Source organism: Apostichopus japonicus, chromosome 1, assembly GCF_037975245.1.
Source record: "Apostichopus japonicus isolate 1M-3 chromosome 1, ASM3797524v1, whole genome shotgun sequence".
Classification (NCBI taxonomy): Eukaryota; Metazoa; Echinodermata; class Holothuroidea; order Aspidochirotida; family Stichopodidae; genus Apostichopus; species Apostichopus japonicus.
Genome location: NC_092561.1, coordinates 1264171 through 1286931, shown reverse-complemented (window position 1 = coordinate 1286931; position 22761 = coordinate 1264171). Strand labels below are relative to the sequence as shown.

General features: G+C 36.1%; 1 protein-coding gene across 3 annotated transcripts; it reads right to left on the bottom strand.

Moving 5' to 3' along the window:
- Positions 1–633: 633 nt before the first annotated feature.
- On the bottom strand, positions 634–22676 carry LOC139971820 (carbohydrate sulfotransferase 11-like). Of its 3 annotated transcripts, none has more exons than XM_071978692.1 (5): positions 14523–16669; positions 10526–10782; positions 6865–9850; positions 2817–3073; positions 634–2141 (listed from the first exon to the last, which is right to left on the bottom strand). In XM_071978692.1, the coding sequence occupies exons 3-5, from the start codon at positions 6971–6973 to the stop codon at positions 1305–1307; spliced, it is 1203 nt and encodes a 400-aa protein (XP_071834793.1). In that variant the 5' UTR covers positions 6974–9850; positions 10526–10782; positions 14523–16669; the 3' UTR covers positions 634–1304. The 3 variants fall into 3 exon arrangements, 2 of the variants coding, with proteins under 2 accessions (XP_071834793.1, XP_071834711.1); XR_011794536.1 differs by lacking the exons at positions 634–2141; positions 2817–3073 and adding exons at positions 18184–18440; positions 22183–22676 and having other exon boundaries at positions 7669–9850; positions 14523–17508; XM_071978610.1 differs by lacking the exon at positions 14523–16669 and having other exon boundaries at positions 10526–14101.
- Between the last annotated feature and the right edge of the window lie 85 nt (positions 22677–22761).

The following is a 22761-nucleotide window of genomic DNA, read 5'->3' as shown; positions in this document are numbered from 1 at the left end:
GTCTACTTCTACAATCAGCCATGGTACAGACAAAACATCGTCATGAAGTCCTCAATAATACTAAAAAGAGAAACATATGCACTTAAACGAAAATGGTTACAAACGAGGCCTCAATACCGAAGAAGATTCCCACATAACGATACGCACATGCATAAAGTGCATAAAATACGAATACAAAACAGATACAAATACGACCACAATGGTCGGAACCAGGGCTTCTATACCGAACCGAACGATTAAGAATGGGAGCGAAGACTGATTCACAAGTCATGAGATTGAGTCAGCTGAGCTGGTGAGCAGACGTCATGTGACCTATAATATAACGTCACTGTCCACGTGGAAAGCATATATGACTAAAACAGTGACATGTTAACCTAGAGAAATAGCTTGTCTATTTCTCTAGTAAATATGTATATGTAACGATTACAATAATTGTTCATTTTAAAGGATATTTAACCCAAAGAAGAAAAAAAGAACAACAAACGATCACAGCTCAAATGATGCATTCTAAATGAAATTTGCATAAGCAACGACCCTCGGTGTTTTAAAAACGTAAACATTATTCTAAATGAATCGTTCAAATTTCATCATGAACAACCATGTATCGGTGCCCGAGTGCACCCCAACCTGTCCCTCAGCTTGTAAAGAAATAAGTCGATGCAATATGACTTAAAAAAAAAATAATAAGTAAATAAAAAATAACGAATCAAACTAAAAAAGTTACTTGATCAAAGTATTGTTTAGCGAGTTGCTTAAATAATGAGAACTTTTAAAACATGAATCATTTCATGGAATTGACATCTTTATTGTAGCCAAATAGTTCATAATCCAGTCTGTATCGTTGTTCATTGGAATGTTTAATAGAGCTCATAAAGGATTTGATGAGTGGATTGTAATTAGTCACATACGGAATGCGTGTGTTATGCTTTTTGGACTTTTATGTATAAGTCCTCACCTTTTTCTTTTGTAATTTAAGGCAAAATATTTATAACTAATAATGTATGAGACAAATACCAAAGAACTCTACTAAGTTAAATGATCGTATTAAAACCTGAAAATAAATCAATTTCTGTCATTTCAAGAAGCAAACCCAAATTAAAAAACCCGTCTCCATTTAAAGGCAAGAAGTTTTGTTGTTGTAATTAAATGCAATTCTGAATTTATAAATGATAATGTATAAGAAAAATTGAAAAGAACTCTAGTAAATAGGTGGATCGTACGAAAGTTGTTAATATTGTAAATGTTAATATAAATCCATTGTTTTATAAATCATAATAATTCAACCACTACACTACGCGCCCTCACTATATGTTTTTGAAAAGACGATACATGTTTCTATCATATCCAAAATTGTCGTAATCTATACCATATTTTTTTACAATTGCGTGGAGGATTTCCCGATCCACTTGTGAAAAATAATGACTTTTCTTTTCGGGAGCTGTGCTGTTGGTTTCATGTATCGTAGGTCGTAATGTCAAACTGTAATTACCTTTGGCTTTTTGAAGAAAATGATCAAAAATATATTTGGTATCTCTTTGAGAAGTTTCCAAACGTCCAATGAAGTTGTAATTGATATCACAAGGTAAACATAAATACGAAGTATGCGTCCAATGTTCATCGAATCCTACTGATTGAAATCTATTCGGACTCTTCAGAATAAATTTTAAAAATCCCTCAAACTGACTTTCGTTAAATTTTAATTTGTGCTTATGAACAACTTTATCTAGAAAGAGTGATAACATCCGTTGCATTGGGTCTCTGACGATAACAAACTTGTTGTACGTCTTGAGCATTTCTTCGGATTCGTTAACACTATATTTACCTAAAGATTTGACAACCTTGTGAAACAATGGGTGAATGTCTCCCTTGTAACTCTCGGGGGTCTCAATGCGTCCGATCGCGGCTAACATGAGTTTTTTCCATGTACTGGACCCACCTTTCGGTACAGTACAGAATAAAACACCCATACTGTGTATAGGATATATATGTCCAAGTCTTCTAATTTCCGATGGATTTAAGTGACCTGTAGTTTTGTTCCATAGAGAGGGCGGACCGTTGATAGGTTTCTTATGACAAGAATCTTGTAGGATCCGCTGTCTGTGTTGCTGAATTATTTCCTGGCACGTTTCACCACATTCAAACTAGAATTATTAAAACAAAAATCAATATTCTATCTGTCAGAATTTATTGTTTTAACATAATGGCAATGAAGGCCATAAGTATCAACAAGTTTTGACACGATGTTACTACATACATCATGGCTGCCTACAAAGAGAGAGAATAAATGAATTCCCTATTATTGTACCAGTTATTTCACTGTGACAGTACATATATTTTTACATCAAAATTCATTTTAAAACTGCTGGACTGTACTTTAACAACATCAAGATCAGATTTTAAGCGTTCCATAAAGAAAATACATGTGTTCATCCCAATTTATAATTAGTTCGTTATTTTGGTTAATCAATCTAACCCATTATTACCCTACATGCATGTACGTGGCATCTACCACCCAGTTATAGAACAACGGGATATATTTGCAATCAGTATTTGCATATCATTACAGTAGCCTACACTATACGATACATTTTTACGCCTATAACAGATTTAGTTAGATATAACACTTGGTAGCATAAACCCAATGAGAATCGCGCTATAGCTAACAATTGACTTTGTTTAAAATGTTATTGTGAACGTTTCTTGAATTTCAAATACCATTAACTTGATAGACGTTACAACCATATAGCGAGTTACGATCTGCAACATATTACATGGTATTAAATTCAACTAGATAGATAGAAAGATAATTTGATTACCACTTCAGATAAATCCATCTCGTTGGTTTTTGTGCGATTATTCAGTAAGTTGTCCTCGACCAATCTCTCAGACGGAGTTGCCGCATCAGTTTGAACGAGCCGGTCATTGAAGGGTACCTTCTCGGCGTTAGAAGGATCTGTCGAATTATCTGTAATTTGTGGTAAATCCTTATTGCGCCATGATGCGATATTAAACTTGTTATGTCTAGTGAAAGACCTGTTTGCCCACTGGAAATTTTGAAATGTAAAGGGAGTTTCTGATGAAAAACAAAGAAGACACAAAGCGGGATGAATGACCAAAATTATAGTGAAAATAGTAAATAAATAAATAATATTACACTATTGGCTAACTGCTGCGATGAGTTTCAAAGACAATGGATAAAAATGTACCTGATTCATTTATTATATTAACCAGTGGAAGAGCTAGGCCAGTGCGGTCGAATTCGACCATATTGGTAAGAGTCTGAGATAACATTTATACATAAAACTCCCAAGTTGATAACTGTAAAGCTCGAAAATATGTCAGACTCCTAAAACAGAGGTGCACTATTGGTATTGTATGGAACACTGTGAATATATCTGATAATCTTTCTGTTCCCTTTTTCTTATTTCTTTTTCACTATGGGATGCGGATTATTTAAATGAGTGTTGTTGGCGTTCCCCCATAGTCATAAGCTATTATTAAGACGTGGCGGGGGGGGGGGGGTAGGAGGGGGTACTTAAAGAATGATCAGCGCATCATGAGCACATTTTTTATGAAGAGAGAAAGTTCTTGGTTTTGTAAATAATACCAATTGCACAGACTATTGTTTTCAACGTAAGAAGTAACTCTTTACAATGCAGTTTGTTGTCAATTAAAATTTCCCAGGAATTTTGTGCATGATGAGGAATAATTGACGTGCCCCCCAATTAGAATTAATGAAATATTACTTTCATTGTACCTTTTCATTATCAAAAATATATATATTTCAAGATAACTTGTTTGCATTAAGCCAAGTGAAAATATTTTTAAATTCCTCCTCTGCATGTAAAAATTACAACCTTTAAAAATGGCTTGTTTTGGAAAAAACTAAATGTTGTATCATCAGCAAAGGTAATAAATTTTGCCTTTTTTCGGATGTTAAATGAACATCATTAATATATAGAAAGGAAATATAGTGTCCCAATGATAGATCCTTGGGGGACACCAACTTGGGGACATACTGTTCCTCAAGTAACTAGCAATCCATGCAGTCAAAGGCGACCCCTCGTTAACCATAAGCAGTTTATTTCAACGAATTATGTAGTCATTGGTATCAAATACCTCTTGTGAGAGATCAATGAGGATTCCTATTCTGAAAGTATTTTGTATAATGCTGTTGCAATTTTATCGACTATAGATTAACTGCTGCCATATCTGTAGAATAATCTTTACGAAAGCCATACTTAAATGTGTTTAGGATATATATGATTATGGATAAAATTAGATATTCTATTGTACGTGAAACGTTCAAATAATTTAGATACAGAAGGTGATATGCAAACATGCCCATAGTTAGAGACCTGCTGTTTCTAGCCAGATGATTCATATCCTAAGCATTTTTAGTGTACGCAACCTTATGAACGTCTGAGTAAATCTTTTTATATACAGAAAACTTGAAATAGGCAAAATCTGCATTCTGATGATTGATAACATCTGTCCGATCTTTAGGCAGCAGCTCACCTCGAATTCATCCTGACACTAGTATAATTAAAGTAACCAACACTCTTAGAAGAATTATGTTTTATGAATAGAGTTTTTCTAACAGCAGAAAATAGGATAATGATCAGAAATATCGGTTAATATAGTACCACTCTGCACATTAGTACGATGACTATTTGTAAAAAAAAAATTATCGATTAAGGATAAAGACGTAAAATTCTCGTAATCTTGTCGATCGTTAGATTAATCTTCGAAGAGCATTACGCTATGAAAAGTTTGGAAGACTCCTGAATGAATATGGATGAACTAACGGGGCAAGTTTAGCGCCTGGCGCAAGAGCTGGAAACATGTAAGGAAGCTTGTCAATAATATTGCATATTATACCATATAGCGCAACTAAAGTTGCAGTGCCAACTAAACAAAAATGGTCTATTTAATGGCGGTATTAATGTTATTTAATGCCAGTAATAATACTATTTAATACCGGTATTAATTTTATTTAATGCTGGTATTAAATAGAATTTTAATTCGTACAGACATTTAATCAACAATTATTTCCCGTATGGCCTACCATAGTCGCCTGCATTGTCTATGCTGTTAGGCTTATTCAGAGAAGCCATTGTATTTAGGCAGGATTACAGACAATAGCTGAAGAAAGGACATCGGCTACGAACAATACTTAGAAGCAATGAAAGTGGAGTAAATAGAACTGTAGGAGTTATCGAACCCACATCGTCCAAACGGTCCAATAGACACGGGTCAACCACTGATCTGTACAGATCAGTGTGGTCAACTCACGCGCGTTATGTACAATACTTGCTTGGTTAGTATAGAACCATTTGCTATTCTTTAGTATGGAATACGTACCGTACCACACGGAATAGTGTATTAACGTGTATTAACGTAATCCGTGACATGCAGATGATGTCAAAGCCGGTAGTGGCTATATAGTTGGTTGGGGTGCAGGGATAGGGGTGAGTTATAGCTGTTACTGAAGAGACAGTGGCAGAACAGGGAAATAAGAAAGGAGGTGGACTGACTCTGGGGTCGTTGAAGCCGATTTCCATGTATGTGTGTTTGATGAGGGGGGGGGGGAGGGTGCATTGGTGCAGTCTGTGGCATATTTAGTTTATAAATTAGGTATATAAGTATATGTCTATTGTGCAAGGAGTGATTCCAGTCCCCGATAGAATGTAACTATTTCCTTCGACCGACGATGGAGGTGGGGGTGACATGAAAGAAATGGAGAGCCACCCTCCCCACCATAACTCACGCCACTGCTGATTGTTGACTACTATATATATTTGGCGTTTGTCGCTATGTAATATCATGTCATTCCCAGGTTGATAGTCTAGCCTACTGCACATGGTAACTTCCCTTTATTTCACTAATTGGCCGTGCGTACTCACAAATCTGATGCATTCACTGTAATATTCTTTCATATATCATTGCTTTGCCTGTTATTAACTTCTTATCAATTATTCCGTTCATTTATTTACGTATTAAGAAAACAAACAACCCAGCTTTACTCGGCAAGAAAATAAAAGACTTACTCCATGTTTAGGCCTAATGTAATTTGATAGTTATCATCAATATGGCCCCTTAAAGTTTTAACGAAGCAAATATCATGCAAATTGATTTCGGATGTCACTTTATGATTTGCCAACTTGGCTGACAAAAGGTTTTACCCCAGGGATGTCACTACTTAGCGCAAATATATCCGCACTTGGATGTGTTATGATAAACATTCTATGCTGTTTGGTATAAATGAACTTTAAAAGAAGTAGCCTAATATAACGACAATTACAGTGGTGCTGACTCCATTAAATGACCCTCTCAAAACTCAAAACGTTCTGCTGATATGTGTAAAACTATTATGATAATAATTCTAATTCAAGAAACATCGTTAGAATAATATATTTAGAACCAGGGACGTACCCAGGGAGAGGGGGGGGGGCAATTGTAGCGATCGCCCACCCCCCCCCCCTTTTGAGTACCCCAAAATATAAAATTTAACTAAAAGCAAGAAATATCATTGAAGCCCTCTTTCAGGTTGAAGGAAGCTAAAAGACCCTTCTCAATCTTTGCCCTGAAAGTTCGTTTGCTACGTAAATACAATTCACTTATTTTTGTTTATTTCCTGCAACGTGAGGGCACTTTGTACATCATGGTGCTCCGTTAAGTGTAATAATGCTCCCTTTGAAAATTCTGCTCTCTGCCCTCTTTCAAATCTCTGGCTACGTCCGCCTGTACACGGTACATATGACTAGGATATTAAGTCAATTCAGTGATACAACAGACAGTGAATACATTACGTATACCAGCATAAATATTTAAACACTTGTTAAACTGATATAGAATACTCACCCCGACTAACCGATGTGAATGCCAGCCAAAGTGTACAGGAACATATGATCATCACAAATAAGACACGCTTGGCGCGGCGTTGAAACAAACTAAATGATATGTACTCCATTGTTTTAGCTATAACTTTATGATTCAAATATCACCGAATATGATCGAAAGCACTGAAATAATGTCACTCTTTCCTTAATTCTCAATTTTAGTTTTAGTTCTTCTCATATCTGTTAAACAAGTTATTACCCAATTGAAGAAACATGTATGTTTATACGTCCGTCCTGCATGTATACATGTACCAAGAACTAAGCAGTCGTTGATTCGATCGATCAATGCATTTCCTGTTCCGGATTCTATCAGTTTACAGAAGCGTGTGTGAGAGTGAGGTTATTTGTTATTTCTAATGCAGGGGGAGGGGGGTATACTGGTATTGGCTACAGTGAAGAGAAAGGGCAGGGAAATAGAGGAGCCAGGCTGATGGTCTCTCTAGGGGCGATTGAAGCGAGTATCAAGAAAATAAAATATATGTTACAAGAAGGGAATCATCAGGAATATTCTTTCCCTATAGGCTTTCTTCTTCCAACCACAATTTATGGGGGTTGGGGGAAGGGGTGGGGGTGGATGATATATATTGTAACGCAAACTCAGTCTAAAGATTCCGGTGGGGGCGCCCAAATATTCCCTACTGTGGACTGGTGGCGGTATATAAACAAATGTGGCTTGGATGGTTGTGTGTTAGTAACGACGAGGCTCGAATCTCGCTAGTACTTGCAGAGAATATAACACATAGATAAACGAGTAAAGAACGAGCGCTGAGTAGATTTCGTAGTCTACTTCTACAATCAGCCATGGTACAGACAAAACATCGTCATGAAGTCCTCAATAATACTAAAAAGAGAAACATATGCACTTAAACGAAAGTGGTTAAAAACGACGTCTCAATACCGAAGAAGATTCCCACATAACGATACGTACATGCATAAAGTGCATACAATACGAATACAAAACAGATACAAATACGACCACAATGGTCGGAGCCAGGGCTACTATACCGAACCGAACGATTTAGAATGGGAGCAGGGAGCTGCTTCTGTAACGTTAGAGTAACAGCTCCCTGATGAGAGCGCAGACTGATTCACAAGTCTCAAGATTGATTCAGCTGAACTGATTAACAGACGTCACGTGACCTGTAATACTTACGTCTCTGTCCACTTGGAAAGCATATGTGACTATAAACAGTGACTTGTTAACCTAGAGAAATAACTGTATATGTAACAATTACAATAATTGTTCATTTTAAAGGATATTTAACCGAAAGCAACAAGAACAAGAACAACAAACGATCACAGCTCAAATGATACATTCTAAATGAAATGTGCATAAGCAACGACCCTCGGTGTTTTGAAAAGAACGTAAACATTATTCTAAATGAATCGTTCAGATTTCATCATGAACAACCATGTATCGGTGCCCGAGTGAACCCCACCCTGTCCCTCAGCTTATAAAGAAATAAGTCGATGCAATATAACTTAAAAAAAAATAATAAGTAAATAAAAAATAACGGTTCAAACTAAAAAAGTTACTTGATCAAAGTATTGTTTAGCGAGTTGCTTAAATAATGAGAACTTTTAAAACATGAATCATTTCATGGAATTGACATCTTTATTGTAGCCAAATAGTTCATAATCCAGTCTGTATCGTTGTTCATTGGAATGTTTAATAGAGCTCATAAAGGATTTGATGAGTGGATTGTAATTAGTCACATACGGAATGCGTGTGTTATGCTTTTTGGACTTTTATGTATAAGTCCTCACTTTTTTTTTTGTAATTTAAGGCAAATTATTTATAACTAATAATGTATGAGACAAATACCGAAGAACTCTACTAAGTTAAATGATCGTATTAAAACCTCAAAATAAATCAATTTCTGTCATTTCAAGAAGCAAACCCAAATTAAAAAACCCGTCTCCATTAAAAGGCAAGAAGTTTTGTTGTTGTAATTAAATGCAATTCTGAATTTATAAATGATAATGTATAAGAAAAATTCCAAAGAACTCTAGTAAATAGGTGGGTCGTACGAAAGTTGTTGATATTGTAAATGTAATATAAATCCATTGTTTTATAAATCATAATAATTCAACCACTACACTATGCGCCCTCACTATATGTTTTTGAAAAGACGATACATGTTTCTATCATATCCAAAATTGTCGTAATCTATACCATATTTTTTTACAATTGCGTGGAGGATTTCCCGATCCACTTGTGAAAAATAATGACTTTTCTTTTCGGGAGCTGTGCTGTTGGTATCATGCTTCGTATGAAATGTCAAACTGTAATTACCTTTGGCCTTTTGAAGAAAATGATCAAAAATATATTTGGTATCTCTTTGAGAAGTTTCCAAACGTCCAATGAAGTTGTAATTGATATCACAAGGTAAACATAAATACGAAGTATGCGTCCAATGTTCATTGAATCCTACTGATTGAAATCTATTCGGACTCTTCAGAATAAATTTTAAAAATACCTCAAACTGACTTTCGTTAAATTTTAATATGTGCTTTCCAACGGCTTTATCGAGAAAGAGTGATAACATCCGTTGCATTGGGTCTCTGACGATAACAAACTTGTTGTACGTCTTGAGCATTTCTTCGGATTCGTTAACACTATATTTACCTAAAGATTTGACAACTTTGTGAAACAATGGGTGAATGTCTCCCTTGTAACTCTCGGGGGTCTCAATGCGTCCAATCGCGGCTAACATGATTCTTTTCCATGTAGTGGACCCACCTTTCGGTACAGTACAGAATAAAACACCCATACTGTGTATAGGATATATATGTCCAAGTCTTCTCATTTCCGATGGATTTAAGTGACCTGTAGTTTTGTTCCATAGAGAGGGCGGACCATTGATAGGTTTCTTATGACAAGAATCTTGTAGGATCCGCTGTCTGTGTTGCTGAATTATTTCCTGGCACGTTTCACCACATTCAAACTAGAATTATTAAAACAAAAATCAATATTCTATCTGTCAGAATGCATTGTTTTAACATAATGGCAATGAAGGCCATAAGTATCAACAAGTTTTGACACGATGTTACTACATACATCATGGCTGCCTACAAAGAGAGAGAATAAATGAATTCCCTATTATTGTACCAGTTATTTCACTGTGACAGTACATATATTTTTACATCAAAATTCATTTTAAAACTGCTGGACTGTACTTTAACAACATCAAGATCAGATTTTAAGCGTTCCATAAAGAAAATACATGTGTTCATCCCAATTTATAATTAGTTCGTTATTTTGGTTAATCAATCTAACCCATTATTACCCTACATGCATGTACGTGGCATCTACCACCCAGTTATAGAACAACGGGATATATTTGCAATCAGTATTTGCATATCATTACAGTAGCCTACACTATACGATACATTTTTACGCCTATAACAGATTTAGTTAGATATAACACTTGGTAGCATAAACCCAATGAGAATCGCGCTATAGCTAACAATTGACTTTGTTTAAAATGTTATTGTGAACGTTTCTTGAATTTCAAATACCATTAACTTGATAGACGTTACAACCATATAGCGAGTTACGATCTGCAACATATTACATGGTATTAAATTCAACTAGATAGATAGAAAGATAATTTGATTACCACTTCAGATAAATCCATCTCGTTGGTTTTTGTGCGATTATTCAGTAAGTTGTCCTCGACCAATCTCTCAGACGGAGTTGCCGCATCAGTTTGAACGAGCCGGTCATTGAAGGGTACCTTCTCGGCGTTAGAAGGATCTGTCGAATTATCTGTAATTTGTGGTAAATCCTTATTGCGCCATGATGCGATATTAAACTTGTTATGTCTAGTGAAAGACCTGTTTGCCCACTGGAAATTTAGAAATGTAAAGGGAGTTTCTGATGAAAAACAAAGAAGACACAAAGCGGGATGAATGACCAAAATTATAGTGAAAATAGTAAATAAATAAATAATATTACACTATTGGCTAACTGCTGCGATGAGTTTCAAAGACAATGGATAAAAATGTACCTGATTCATTTATTATATTAACCAGTGGAAGAGCTAGGCCAGTGCGGTCGAATTCGACCATATTGGTAAGAGTCTGAGATAACATTTATACATAAAACTCCCAAGTTGATAACTGTAAAGCTCGAAAATATGTCAGACTCCTAAAACAGAGGTGCACTATTGGTATTGTATGGAACACTGTGAATATATCTGATAATCTTTCTGTTCCCTTTTTCTTATTTCTTTTTCACTATGGGATGCGGATTATTTAAATGAGTGTTGTTGGCGTTCCCCCATAGTCATAAGCTATTATTAAGACGTGGCGGGGGGGGGGGTAGGAGGGGGTACTTAAAGAATGATCAGCGCATCATGAGCACATTTTTATGAAGAGAGAAAGTTCTTGGTTTTGTAAATAATACCAATTGCACAGACTATTGTTTTCAACGTAAGAAGTAACTCTTTACAATGCAGTTTGTTGTCAATTAAAATTTCCCAGGAATTTTGTGCATGATGAGGAATAATTGACGTGCCCCCCAATTAGAATTAATGAAATATTACTTTCATTGTACCTTTTCATTATCAAAAATATATATATTTCAAGATAACTTGTTTGCATTAAGCCAAGTGAAAATATTTTTAAATTCCTCCTCTGCATGTAAAAATTACAACCTTTAAAAATGGCTTGTTTTGGAAAAAACTAAATGTTGTATCATCAGCAAAGGTAATAAATTTTGCCTTTTTTCGGATGTTAAATGAACATCATTAATATATAGAAAGGAAATATAGTGTCCCAATGATAGATCCTTGGGGGACACCAACTTGGGGACATACTGTTCCTCAAGTAACTAGCAATCCATGCAGTCAAAGGCGACCCCTCGTTAACCATAAGCAGTTTATTTCAACGAATTATGTAGTCATTGGTATCAAATACCTCTTGTGAGAGATCAATGAGGATTCCTATTCTGAAAGTATTTTGTATAATGCTGTTGCAATTTTATCGACTATAGATTAACTGCTGCCATATCTGTAGAATAATCTTTACGAAAGCCATACTTAAATGTGTTTAGGATATATATGATTATGGATAAAATTAGATATTCTATTGTACGTGAAACGTTCAAATAATTTAGATACAGAAGGTGATATGCAAACATGCCCATAGTTAGAGACCTGCTGTTTCTAGCCAGATGATTCATATCCTAAGCATTTTTAGTGTACGCAACCTTATGAACGTCTGAGTAAATCTTTTTATATACAGAAAACTTGAAATAGGCAAAATCTGCATTCTGATGATTGATAACATCTGTCCGATCTTTAGGCAGCAGCTCACCTCGAATTCATCCTGACACTAGTATAATTAAAGTAACCAACACTCTTAGAAGAATTATGTTTTATGAATAGAGTTTTTCTAACAGCAGAAAATAGGATAATGATCAGAAATATCGGTTAATATAGTACCACTCTGCACATTAGTACGATGACTATTTGTAAAAAAAAATTATCGATTAAGGATAAAGACGTAAAATTCTCGTAATCTTGTCGATCGTTAGATTAATCTTCGAAGAGCATTACGCTATGAAAGTTTGGAAGACTCCTGAATGAAGATGGATGAACTAACGGGGTAAGTTTAGCGCCTGGCGCAAGAGCTGGAAACGTGTAAGGAAGCTTGTCAATAATATTGCATATTATACCATAAGGCAACTAAAGTTGCAGTGCCAACTAAACAAAGATGGTCTATTTAATGGCGGTATTAATGTTATTTAATGCCAGTATTAATACTATTTAATGCCGGTATTAATTTTATTTAAAGCTAGTGTTAAATAGAATTTTAATTCTTACAGACATTTAATCAGCAATTATTTCCCGTATGGCCTACCATAGTCGTCTGCATTGTCTATGCTGTTAGGCTTATTCAGAGAAGCCATTGTATTCAGGCAGGAAGAACAGACAATAGCTGAAGAATGGTCATTGTCTATGCGGCTACGAACAATACTTGAAAGCACTGACAGTGGAGTGAGTAGGACTGTGGGAGTTGTCGAACAATAGACACGGGTAAACTCACGCGCGTTATGTACTATACTTGCTTGGTTAGTATAGAACCATTTGCTATTCTTTAGTATGGAATACGTACCGTACCACACGGAATAGTGTATTAACGTGTATTAACGTAATCCGTGACATGCAGATGATGTCAAAGCCGGTAGTGGCTATATAGTTGGTTGGGGTGCAGGGATAGGGGTGAGTTATAGCTGTTACTGAAGAGACAGTGGCAGAACAGGGAAATAAGAAAGGAGGTGGACTGACTCTGGGGTCGTTGAAGCCGATTTCCATGTATGTGTGTTTGATGAGGGGGGGGGGGAGGGTGCATTGGTGCAGTCTGTGGCATATTTAGTTTATAAATTAGGTATATAAGTATATGTCTATTGTGCAAGGAGTGATTCCAGTCCCCGATAGAATGTAACTATTTCCTTCGACCGACGATGGAGGTGGGGGTGACATGAAAGAAATGGAGAGCCACCCTCCCTACCATAACTCACGCCACTGCTGATTGTTGACTACTATATATATTTGGCGTTTGTCGCTATGTAATATCATGTCATTCCCAGGTTGATAGTCTAGCCTACTGCACATGGTAACTTCCCTTTATTTCACTAATTGGCCGTGCGTACTCACAAATCTGATGCATTCACTGTAATATTCTTTCATATATCATTGCTTTGCCTGTTATTAACTTCTTATCAATTATTCCGTTCATTTATTTACGTATTAAGAAAACAAACAACCCAGCTTTACTCGGCAAGAAAATAAAAGACTTACTCCATGTTTAGGCCTAATGTAATTTGATAGTTATCATCAATATGGCCCCTTAAAGTTTTAACGAAGCAAATATCATGCAAATTGATTTCGGATGTCACTTTATGATTTGCCAACTTGGCTGACAAAAGGTTTTACCCCAGGGATGTCACTACTTAGCGCAAATATATCCGCACTTGGATGTGTTATGATAAACATTCTATGCTGTTTGGTATAAATGAACTTTAAAAGAAGTAGCCTAATATAACGACAATTACAGTGGTGCTGACTCCATTAAATGACCCTCTCAAAACTCAAAACGTTCTGCTGATATGTGTAAAACTATTATGATAATAATTCTAATTCAAGAAACATCGTTAGAATAATATATTTAGAACCAGGGACGTACCCAGGGAGAGGGGGGGGGGGCAATTGTAGCGATCGCCCACCCCCCCTTTTGAGTACCCCAAAATATAAAATTTAACTAAAAGCAAGAAATATCATTGAAGCCCTCTTTCAGGTTGAAGGAAGCTAAAAGACCCTTCTCAATCTTTGCCCTGAAAGTTCGTTTGCTACGTAAATACAATTCACTTATTTTTGTTTATTTCCTGCAACGTGAGGGCACTTTGTACATCATGGTGCTCCGTTAAGTGTAATAATGCTCCCTTTGAAAATTCTGCTCTCTGCCCTCTTTCAAATCTCTGGCTACGTCCGCCTGTACACGGTACATATGACTAGGATATTAAGTCAATTCAGTGATACAACAGACAGTGAATACATTACGTATACCAGCATAAATATTTAAACACTTGTTAAACTGATATAGAATACTCACCCCGACTAACCGATGTGAATGCCAGCCAAAGTGTACAGGAACATATGATCATCACAAATAAGACACGCTTGGCGCGGCGTTGAAACAAACTAAATGATATGTACTCCATTGTTTTAGCTATAACTTTATGATTCAAATATCACCGAATATGATCGAAAGCACTGAAATAATGTCACTCTTTCCTTAATTCTCAATTTTAGTTTTAGTTCTTCTCATATCTGTTAAACAAGTTATTACCCAATTGAAGAAACATGTATGTTTATACGTCCGTCCTGCATGTATACATGTACCAAGAACTAAGCAGTCGTTGATTCGATCGATCAATGCATTTCCTGTTCCGGATTCTATCAGTTTACAGAAGCGTGTGTGAGAGTGAGGTTATTTGTTATTTCTAATGCAGGGGGAGGGGGGTATACTGGTATTGGCTACAGTGAAGAGAAAGGGCAGGGAAATAGAGGAGCCAGGCTGATGGTCTCTCTAGGGGCGATTGAAGCGAGTATCAAGAAAATAAAATATATGTTACAAGAAGGGAATCATCAGGAATATTCTTTCCCTATAGGCTTTCTTCTTCCAACCACAATTTATGGGGGTTGGGGGAAGGGGTGGGGGTGGATGATATATATTGTAACGCAAACTCAGTCTAAAGATTCCGGTGGGGGCGCCCAAATATTCCCTACTGTGGACTGGTGGCGGTATATAAACAAATGTGGCTTGGATGGTTGTGTGTTAGTAACGACGAGGCTCGAATCTCGCTAGTACTTGCAGAGAATATAACACATAGATAAACGAGTAAAGAACGAGCGCTGAGTAGATTTCGTAGTCTACTTCTACAATCAGCCATGGTACAGACAAAACATCGTCATGAAGTCCTCAATAATACTAAAAAGAGAAACATATGCACTTAAACGAAAGTGGTTAAAAACGACGTCTCAATACCGAAGAAGATTCCCACATAACGATACGTACATGCATAAAGTGCATACAATACGAATACAAAACAGATACAAATACGACCACAATGGTCGGAGCCAGGGCTACTATACCGAACCGAACGATTTAGAATGGGAGCAGGGAGCTGCTTCTGTAACGTTAGAGTAACAGCTCCCTGATGAGAGCGCAGACTGATTCACAAGTCTCAAGATTGATTCAGCTGAACTGATTAACAGACGTCACGTGACCTGTAATACTTACGTCTCTGTCCACTTGGAAAGCATATGTGACTATAAACAGTGACTTGTTAACCTAGAGAAATAACTGTATATGTAACAATTACAATAATTGTTCATTTTAAAGGATATTTAACCGAAAGCAACAAGAACAAGAACAACAAACGATCACAGCTCAAATGATACATTCTAAATGAAATGTGCATAAGCAACGACCCTCGGTGTTTTGAAAAGAACGTAAACATTATTCTAAATGAATCGTTCAGATTTCATCATGAACAACCATGTATCGGTGCCCGAGTGAACCCCACCCTGTCCCTCAGCTTATAAAGAAATAAGTCGATGCAATATAACTTAAAAAAAAATAATAAGTAAATAAAAAATAACGGTTCAAACTAAAAAAGTTACTTGATCAAAGTATTGTTTAGCGAGTTGCTTAAATAATGAGAACTTTTAAAACATGAATCATTTCATGGAATTGACATCTTTATTGTAGCCAAATAGTTCATAATCCAGTCTGTATCGTTGTTCATTGGAATGTTTAATAGAGCTCATAAAGGATTTGATGAGTGGATTGTAATTAGTCACATACGGAATGCGTGTGTTATGCTTTTTGGACTTTTATGTATAAGTCCTCACTTTTTTTTTTGTAATTTAAGGCAAATTATTTATAACTAATAATGTATGAGACAAATACCGAAGAACTCTACTAAGTTAAATGATCGTATTAAAACCTCAAAATAAATCAATTTCTGTCATTTCAAGAAGCAAACCCAAATTAAAAAACCCGTCTCCATTAAAAGGCAAGAAGTTTTGTTGTTGTAATTAAATGCAATTCTGAATTTATAAATGATAATGTATAAGAAAAATTCCAAAGAACTCTAGTAAATAGGTGGGTCGTACGAAAGTTGTTGATATTGTAAATGTAATATAAATCCATTGTTTTATAAATCATAATAATTCAACCACTACACTATGCGCCCTCACTATATGTTTTTGAAAAGACGATACATGTTTCTATCATATCCAAAATTGTCGTAATCTATACCATATTTTTTTACAATTGCGTGGAGGATTTCCCGATCCACTTGTGAAAAATAATGACTTTTCTTTTCGGGAGCTGTGCTGTTGGTATCATGCTTCGTATGAAATGTCAAACTGTAATTACCTTTGGCCTTTTGAAGAAAATGATCAAAAATATATTTGGTATCTCTTTGAGAAGTTTCCAAACGTCCAATGAAGTTGTAATTGATATCACAAGGTAAACATAAATACGAAGTATGCGTCCAATGTTCATTGAATCCTACTGATTGAAATCTATTCGGACTCTTCAGAATAAATTTTAAAAATACCTCAAACTGACTTTCGTTAAATTTTAATATGTGCTTTCCAACGGCTTTATCGAGAAAGAGTGATAACATCCGTTGCATTGGGTCTCTGACGATAACAAACTTGTTGTACGTCTTGAGCATTTCTTCGGATTCGTTAACACTATATTTACCTAAAGATTTGACAACTTTGTGAAACAATGGGTGAATGTCTCCCTTGTAACTCTCGGGGGTCTCAATGCGTCCAATCGCGGCTAACATGATTCTTTTCCATGTAGTGGACCCACCTTTCGGTACAGTACAGAATAAAACACCCATACTGTGTATAGGATATATATGTCCAAGTCTTCTCATTTCCGATGGATTTAAGTGACCTGTAGTTTTGTTCCATAGAGAGGGCGGACCATTGATAGGTTTCTTATGACAAGAATCTTGTAGGATCCGCTGTCTGTGTTGCTGAATTATTTCCTGGCACGTTTCACCACATTCAAACTAGAATTATTAAAACAAAAATCAATATTCTATCTGTCAGAATGCATTGTTTTAACATAATGGCAATGAAGGCCATAAGTATCAACAAGTTTTGACACGATGTTACTACATACATCATGGCTGCCTACAAAGAGAGAGAATAAATGAATTCCCTATTATTGTACCAGTTATTTCACTGTGACAGTACATATATTTTTACATCAAAATTCATTTTAAAACTGCTGGACTGTACTTTAACAACATCAAGATCAGATTTTAAGCGTTCCATAAAGAAAATACATGTGTTCATCCCAATTTATAATTAGTTCGTTATTTTGGTTAATCAATCTAACCCATTATTACCCTACATGCATGTACGTGGCATCTACCACCCAGTTATAGAACAACGGGATATATTTGCAATCAGTATTTGCATATCATTACAGTAGCCTACACTATACGATACATTTTTACGCCTATAACAGATTTAGTTAGATATAACACTTGGTAGCATAAACCCAATGAGAATCGCGCTATAGCTAACAATTGACTTTGTTTAAAATGTTATTGTGAACGTTTCTTGAATTTCAAATACCATTAACTTGATAGACGTTACAACCATATAGCGAGTTACGATCTGCAACATATTACATGGTATTAAATTCAACTAGATAGATAGAAAGATAATTTGATTACCACTTCAGATAAATCCATCTCGTTGGTTTTTGTGCGATTATTCAGTAAGTTGTCCTCGACCAATCTCTCAGACGGAGTTGCCGCATCAGTTTGAACGAGCCGGTCATTGAAGGGTACCTTCTCGGCGTTAGAAGGATCTGTCGAATTATCTGTAATTTGTGGTAAATCCTTATTGCGCCATGATGCGATATTAAACTTGTTATGTCTAGTGAAAGACCTGTTTGCCCACTGGAAATTTAGAAATGTAAAGGGAGTTTCTGATGAAAAACAAAGAAGACACAAAGCGGGATGAATGACCAAAATTATAGTGAAAATAGTAAATAAATAAATAATATTACACTATTGGCTAACTGCTGCGATGAGTTTCAAAGACAATGGATAAAAATGTACCTGATTCATTTATTATATTAACCAGTGGAAGAGCTAGGCCAGTGCGGTCGAATTCGACCATATTGGTAAGAGTCTGAGATAACATTTATACATAAAACTCCCAAGTTGATAACTGTAAAGCTCGAAAATATGTCAGACTCCTAAAACAGAGGTGCACTATTGGTATTGTATGGAACACTGTGAATATATCTGATAATCTTTCTGTTCCCTTTTTCTTATTTCTTTTTCACTATGGGATGCGGATTATTTAAATGAGTGTTGTTGGCGTTCCCCCATAGTCATAAGCTATTATTAAGACGTGGCGGGGGGGGGGGGTAGGAGGGGGTACTTAAAGAATGATCAGCGCATCATGAGCACATTTTTATGAAGAGAGAAAGTTCTTGGTTTTGTAAATAATACCAATTGCACAGACTATTGTTTTCAACGTAAGAAGTAACTCTTTACAATGCAGTTTGTTGTCAATTAAAATTTCCCAGGAATTTTGTGCATGATGAGGAATAATTGACGTGCCCCCCAATTAGAATTAATGAAATATTACTTTCATTGTACCTTTTCATTATCAAAAATATATATATTTCAAGATAACTTGTTTGCATTAAGCCAAGTGAAAATATTTTTAAATTCCTCCTCTGCATGTAAAAATTACAACCTTTAAAAATGGCTTGTTTTGGAAAAAACTAAATGTTGTATCATCAGCAAAGGTAATAAATTTTGCCTTTTTTCGGATGTTAAATGAACATCATTAATATATAGAAAGGAAATATAGTGTCCCAATGATAGATCCTTGGGGGACACCAACTTGGGGACATACTGTTCCTCAAGTAACTAGCAATCCATGCAGTCAAAGGCGACCCCTCGTTAACCATAAGCAGTTTATTTCAACGAATTATGTAGTCATTGGTATCAAATACCTCTTGTGAGAGATCAATGAGGATTCCTATTCTGAAAGTATTTTGTATAATGCTGTTGCAATTTTATCGACTATAGATTAACTGCTGCCATATCTGTAGAATAATCTTTACGAAAGCCATACTTAAATGTGTTTAGGATATATATGATTATGGATAAAATTAGATATTCTATTGTACGTGAAACGTTCAAATAATTTAGATACAGAAGGTGATATGCAAACATGCCCATAGTTAGAGACCTGCTGTTTCTAGCCAGATGATTCATATCCTAAGCATTTTTAGTGTACGCAACCTTATGAACGTCTGAGTAAATCTTTTTATATACAGAAAACTTGAAATAGGCAAAATCTGCATTCTGATGATTGATAACATCTGTCCGATCTTTAGGCAGCAGCTCACCTCGAATTCATCCTGACACTAGTATAATTAAAGTAACCAACACTCTTAGAAGAATTATGTTTTATGAATAGAGTTTTTCTAACAGCAGAAAATAGGATAATGATCAGAAATATCGGTTAATATAGTACCACTCTGCACATTAGTACGATGACTATTTGTAAAAAAAAATTATCGATTAAGGATAAAGACGTAAAATTCTCGTAATCTTGTCGATCGTTAGATTAATCTTCGAAGAGCATTACGCTATGAAAGTTTGGAAGACTCCTGAATGAAGATGGATGAACTAACGGGGTAAGTTTAGCGCCTGGCGCAAGAGCTGGAAACGTGTAAGGAAGCTTGTCAATAATATTGCATATTATACCATAAGGCAACTAAAGTTGCAGTGCCAACTAAACAAAGATGGTCTATTTAATGGCGGTATTAATGTTATTTAATGCCAGTATTAATACTATTTAATGCCGGTATTAATTTTATTTAAAGCTAGTGTTAAATAGAATTTTAATTCTTACAGACATTTAATCAGCAATTATTTCCCGTATGGCCTACCATAGTCGTCTGCATTGTCTATGCTGTTAGGCTTATTCAGAGAAGCCATTGTATTCAGGCAGGAAGAACAGACAATAGCTGAAGAATGGTCATTGTCTATGCGGCTACGAACAATACTTGAAAGCACTGACAGTGGAGTGAGTAGGACTGTGGGAGTTGTCGAACAATAGACACGGGTAAACTCACGCGCGTTATGTACTATACTTGCTTGGTTAGTATAGAACCATTTGCTATTCTTTAGTATGGAATACGTACCGTACCACACGGAATAGTGTATTAACGTGTATTAACGTAATCCGTGACATGCAGATGATGTCAAAGCCGGTAGTGGCTATATAGTTGGTTGGGGTGCAGGGATAGGGGTGAGTTATAGCTGTTACTGAAGAGACAGTGGCAGAACAGGGAAATAAGAAAGGAGGTGGACTGACTCTGGGGTCGTTGAAGCCGATTTCCATGTATGTGTGTTTGATGAGGGGGGGGGGGGGGGAGGGTGCATTGGTGCAGTCTGTGGCATATTTAGTTTATAAATTAGGTATATAAGTATATGTCTATTGTGCAAGGAGTGATTCCAGTCCCCGATAGAATGTAACTATTTCCTTCGACCGACGATGGAGGTGGGGGTGACATGAAAGAAATGGAGAGCCACCCTCCCTACCATAACTCACGCCACTGCTGATTGTTGACTACTATATATATTTGGCGTTTGTCGCTATGTAATATCATGTCATTCCCAGGTTGATAGTCTAGCCTACTGCACATGGTAACTTCCCTTTATTTCACTAATTGGCCGTGCGTACTCACAAATCTGATGCATTCACTGTAATATTCTTTCATATATCATTGCTTTGCCTGTTATTAACTTCTTATCAATTATTCCGTTCATTTATTTACGTATTAAGAAAACAAACAACCCAGCTTTACTCGGCAAGAAAATAAAAGACTTACTCCATGTTTAGGCCTAATGTAATTTGATAGTTATCATCAATATGGCCCCTTAAAGTTTTAACGAAGCAAATATCATGCAAATTGATTTCGGATGTCACTTTATGATTTGCCAACTTGGCTGACAAAAGGTTTTACCCCAGGGATGTCACTACTTAGCGCAAATATATCCGCACTTGGATGTGTTATGATAAACATTCTATGCTGTTTGGTATAAATGAACTTTAAAAGAAGTAGCCTAATATAACGACAATTACAGTGGTGCTGACTCCATTAAATGACCCTCTCAAAACTCAAAACGTTCTGCTGATATGTGTAAAACTATTATGATAATAATTCTAATTCAAGAAACATCGTTAGAATAATATATTTAGAACCAGGGACGTACCCAGGGAGAGGGGGGGGGCAATTGTAGCGATCGCCCACCCCCCCCTTTTGAGTACCCCAAAATATAAAATTTAACTAAAAGCAAGAAATATCATTGAAGCCCTCTTTCAGGTTGAAGGAAGCTAAAAGACCCTTCTCAATCTTTGCCCTGAAAGTTCGTTTGCTACGTAAATACAATTCACTTATTTTTGTTTATTTCCTGCAACGTGAGGGCACTTTGTACATCATGGTGCTCCGTTAAGTGTAATAATGCTCCCTTTGAAAATTCTGCTCTCTGCCCTCTTTCAAATCTCTGGCTACGTCCGCCTGTACACGGTACATGACTAGGATATTAAGTCAATTCAGTGATACAACAGACAGTGAATACATTACGTATACCAGCATAAATATTTAAACACTTGTTAAACTGATATAGAATACTCACCTCGACTAACCGATGTGAATGCCAGCCAAAGTGTACAGGAACATATGATAATCACAAATAAGACAGGCTTGGCGCGGCATTGAAACGAACTAAATGATATGTACTCCATTGTTTTAGCTATAACTTTATGATTCAAATATCACCGAATATGATCGAAAGCACTGAAATAATGTCACTCTTTCCTTAATTCTCAATTTTAGTTTTAGTTCTTCTCATATCTGTTAAACAAGTTATTACCCAATTGAAGAAACATGTATGTATATACGTCCGTCCTGCATGTATACATGTACCAAGAACTAAGCAGTCGTTGATTCGATCGATCAATGCATTTCCTGTTCCGGATTCGATCAGTTTACAGAAGTGTGTGTGAGAGTGAGGTTATTTGTTATTTCTAATGCAGGGGGAGGGGGTATACTGGTATTGGCTACAGTGAAGGGAAAGGGCAGGGGAATTGAGGAGCCAGGCTGATGGTCTCTCTAGGGGCGATTGAAGCGAATATCAAGAAAATAAAATATATGTTACAAGAAGGGAATCATCAGGAAAATCTTTCCCTATAGACTTTCTTCTTCCAATCACAAT

Coding starts and splice junctions, on each gene's coding strand:
- LOC139971820 (XM_071978692.1), bottom strand. CDS start 6,973: ATGGAGTACATATCATTTAGTTTGTTTCAACGCCGCGCCAAGCGTGTC. Junction 3,074..6,864: donor ATTCACATCGGTTAGTCGGG/GTGAGTATTCTA, acceptor GTTTTTCATCAG/AAACTCCCTTTACATTTCAA. Junction 2,142..2,816: donor AGATGGATTTATCTGAAGTG/GTAATCAAATTA, acceptor TAATAATTCTAG/TTTGAATGTGGTGAAACGTG.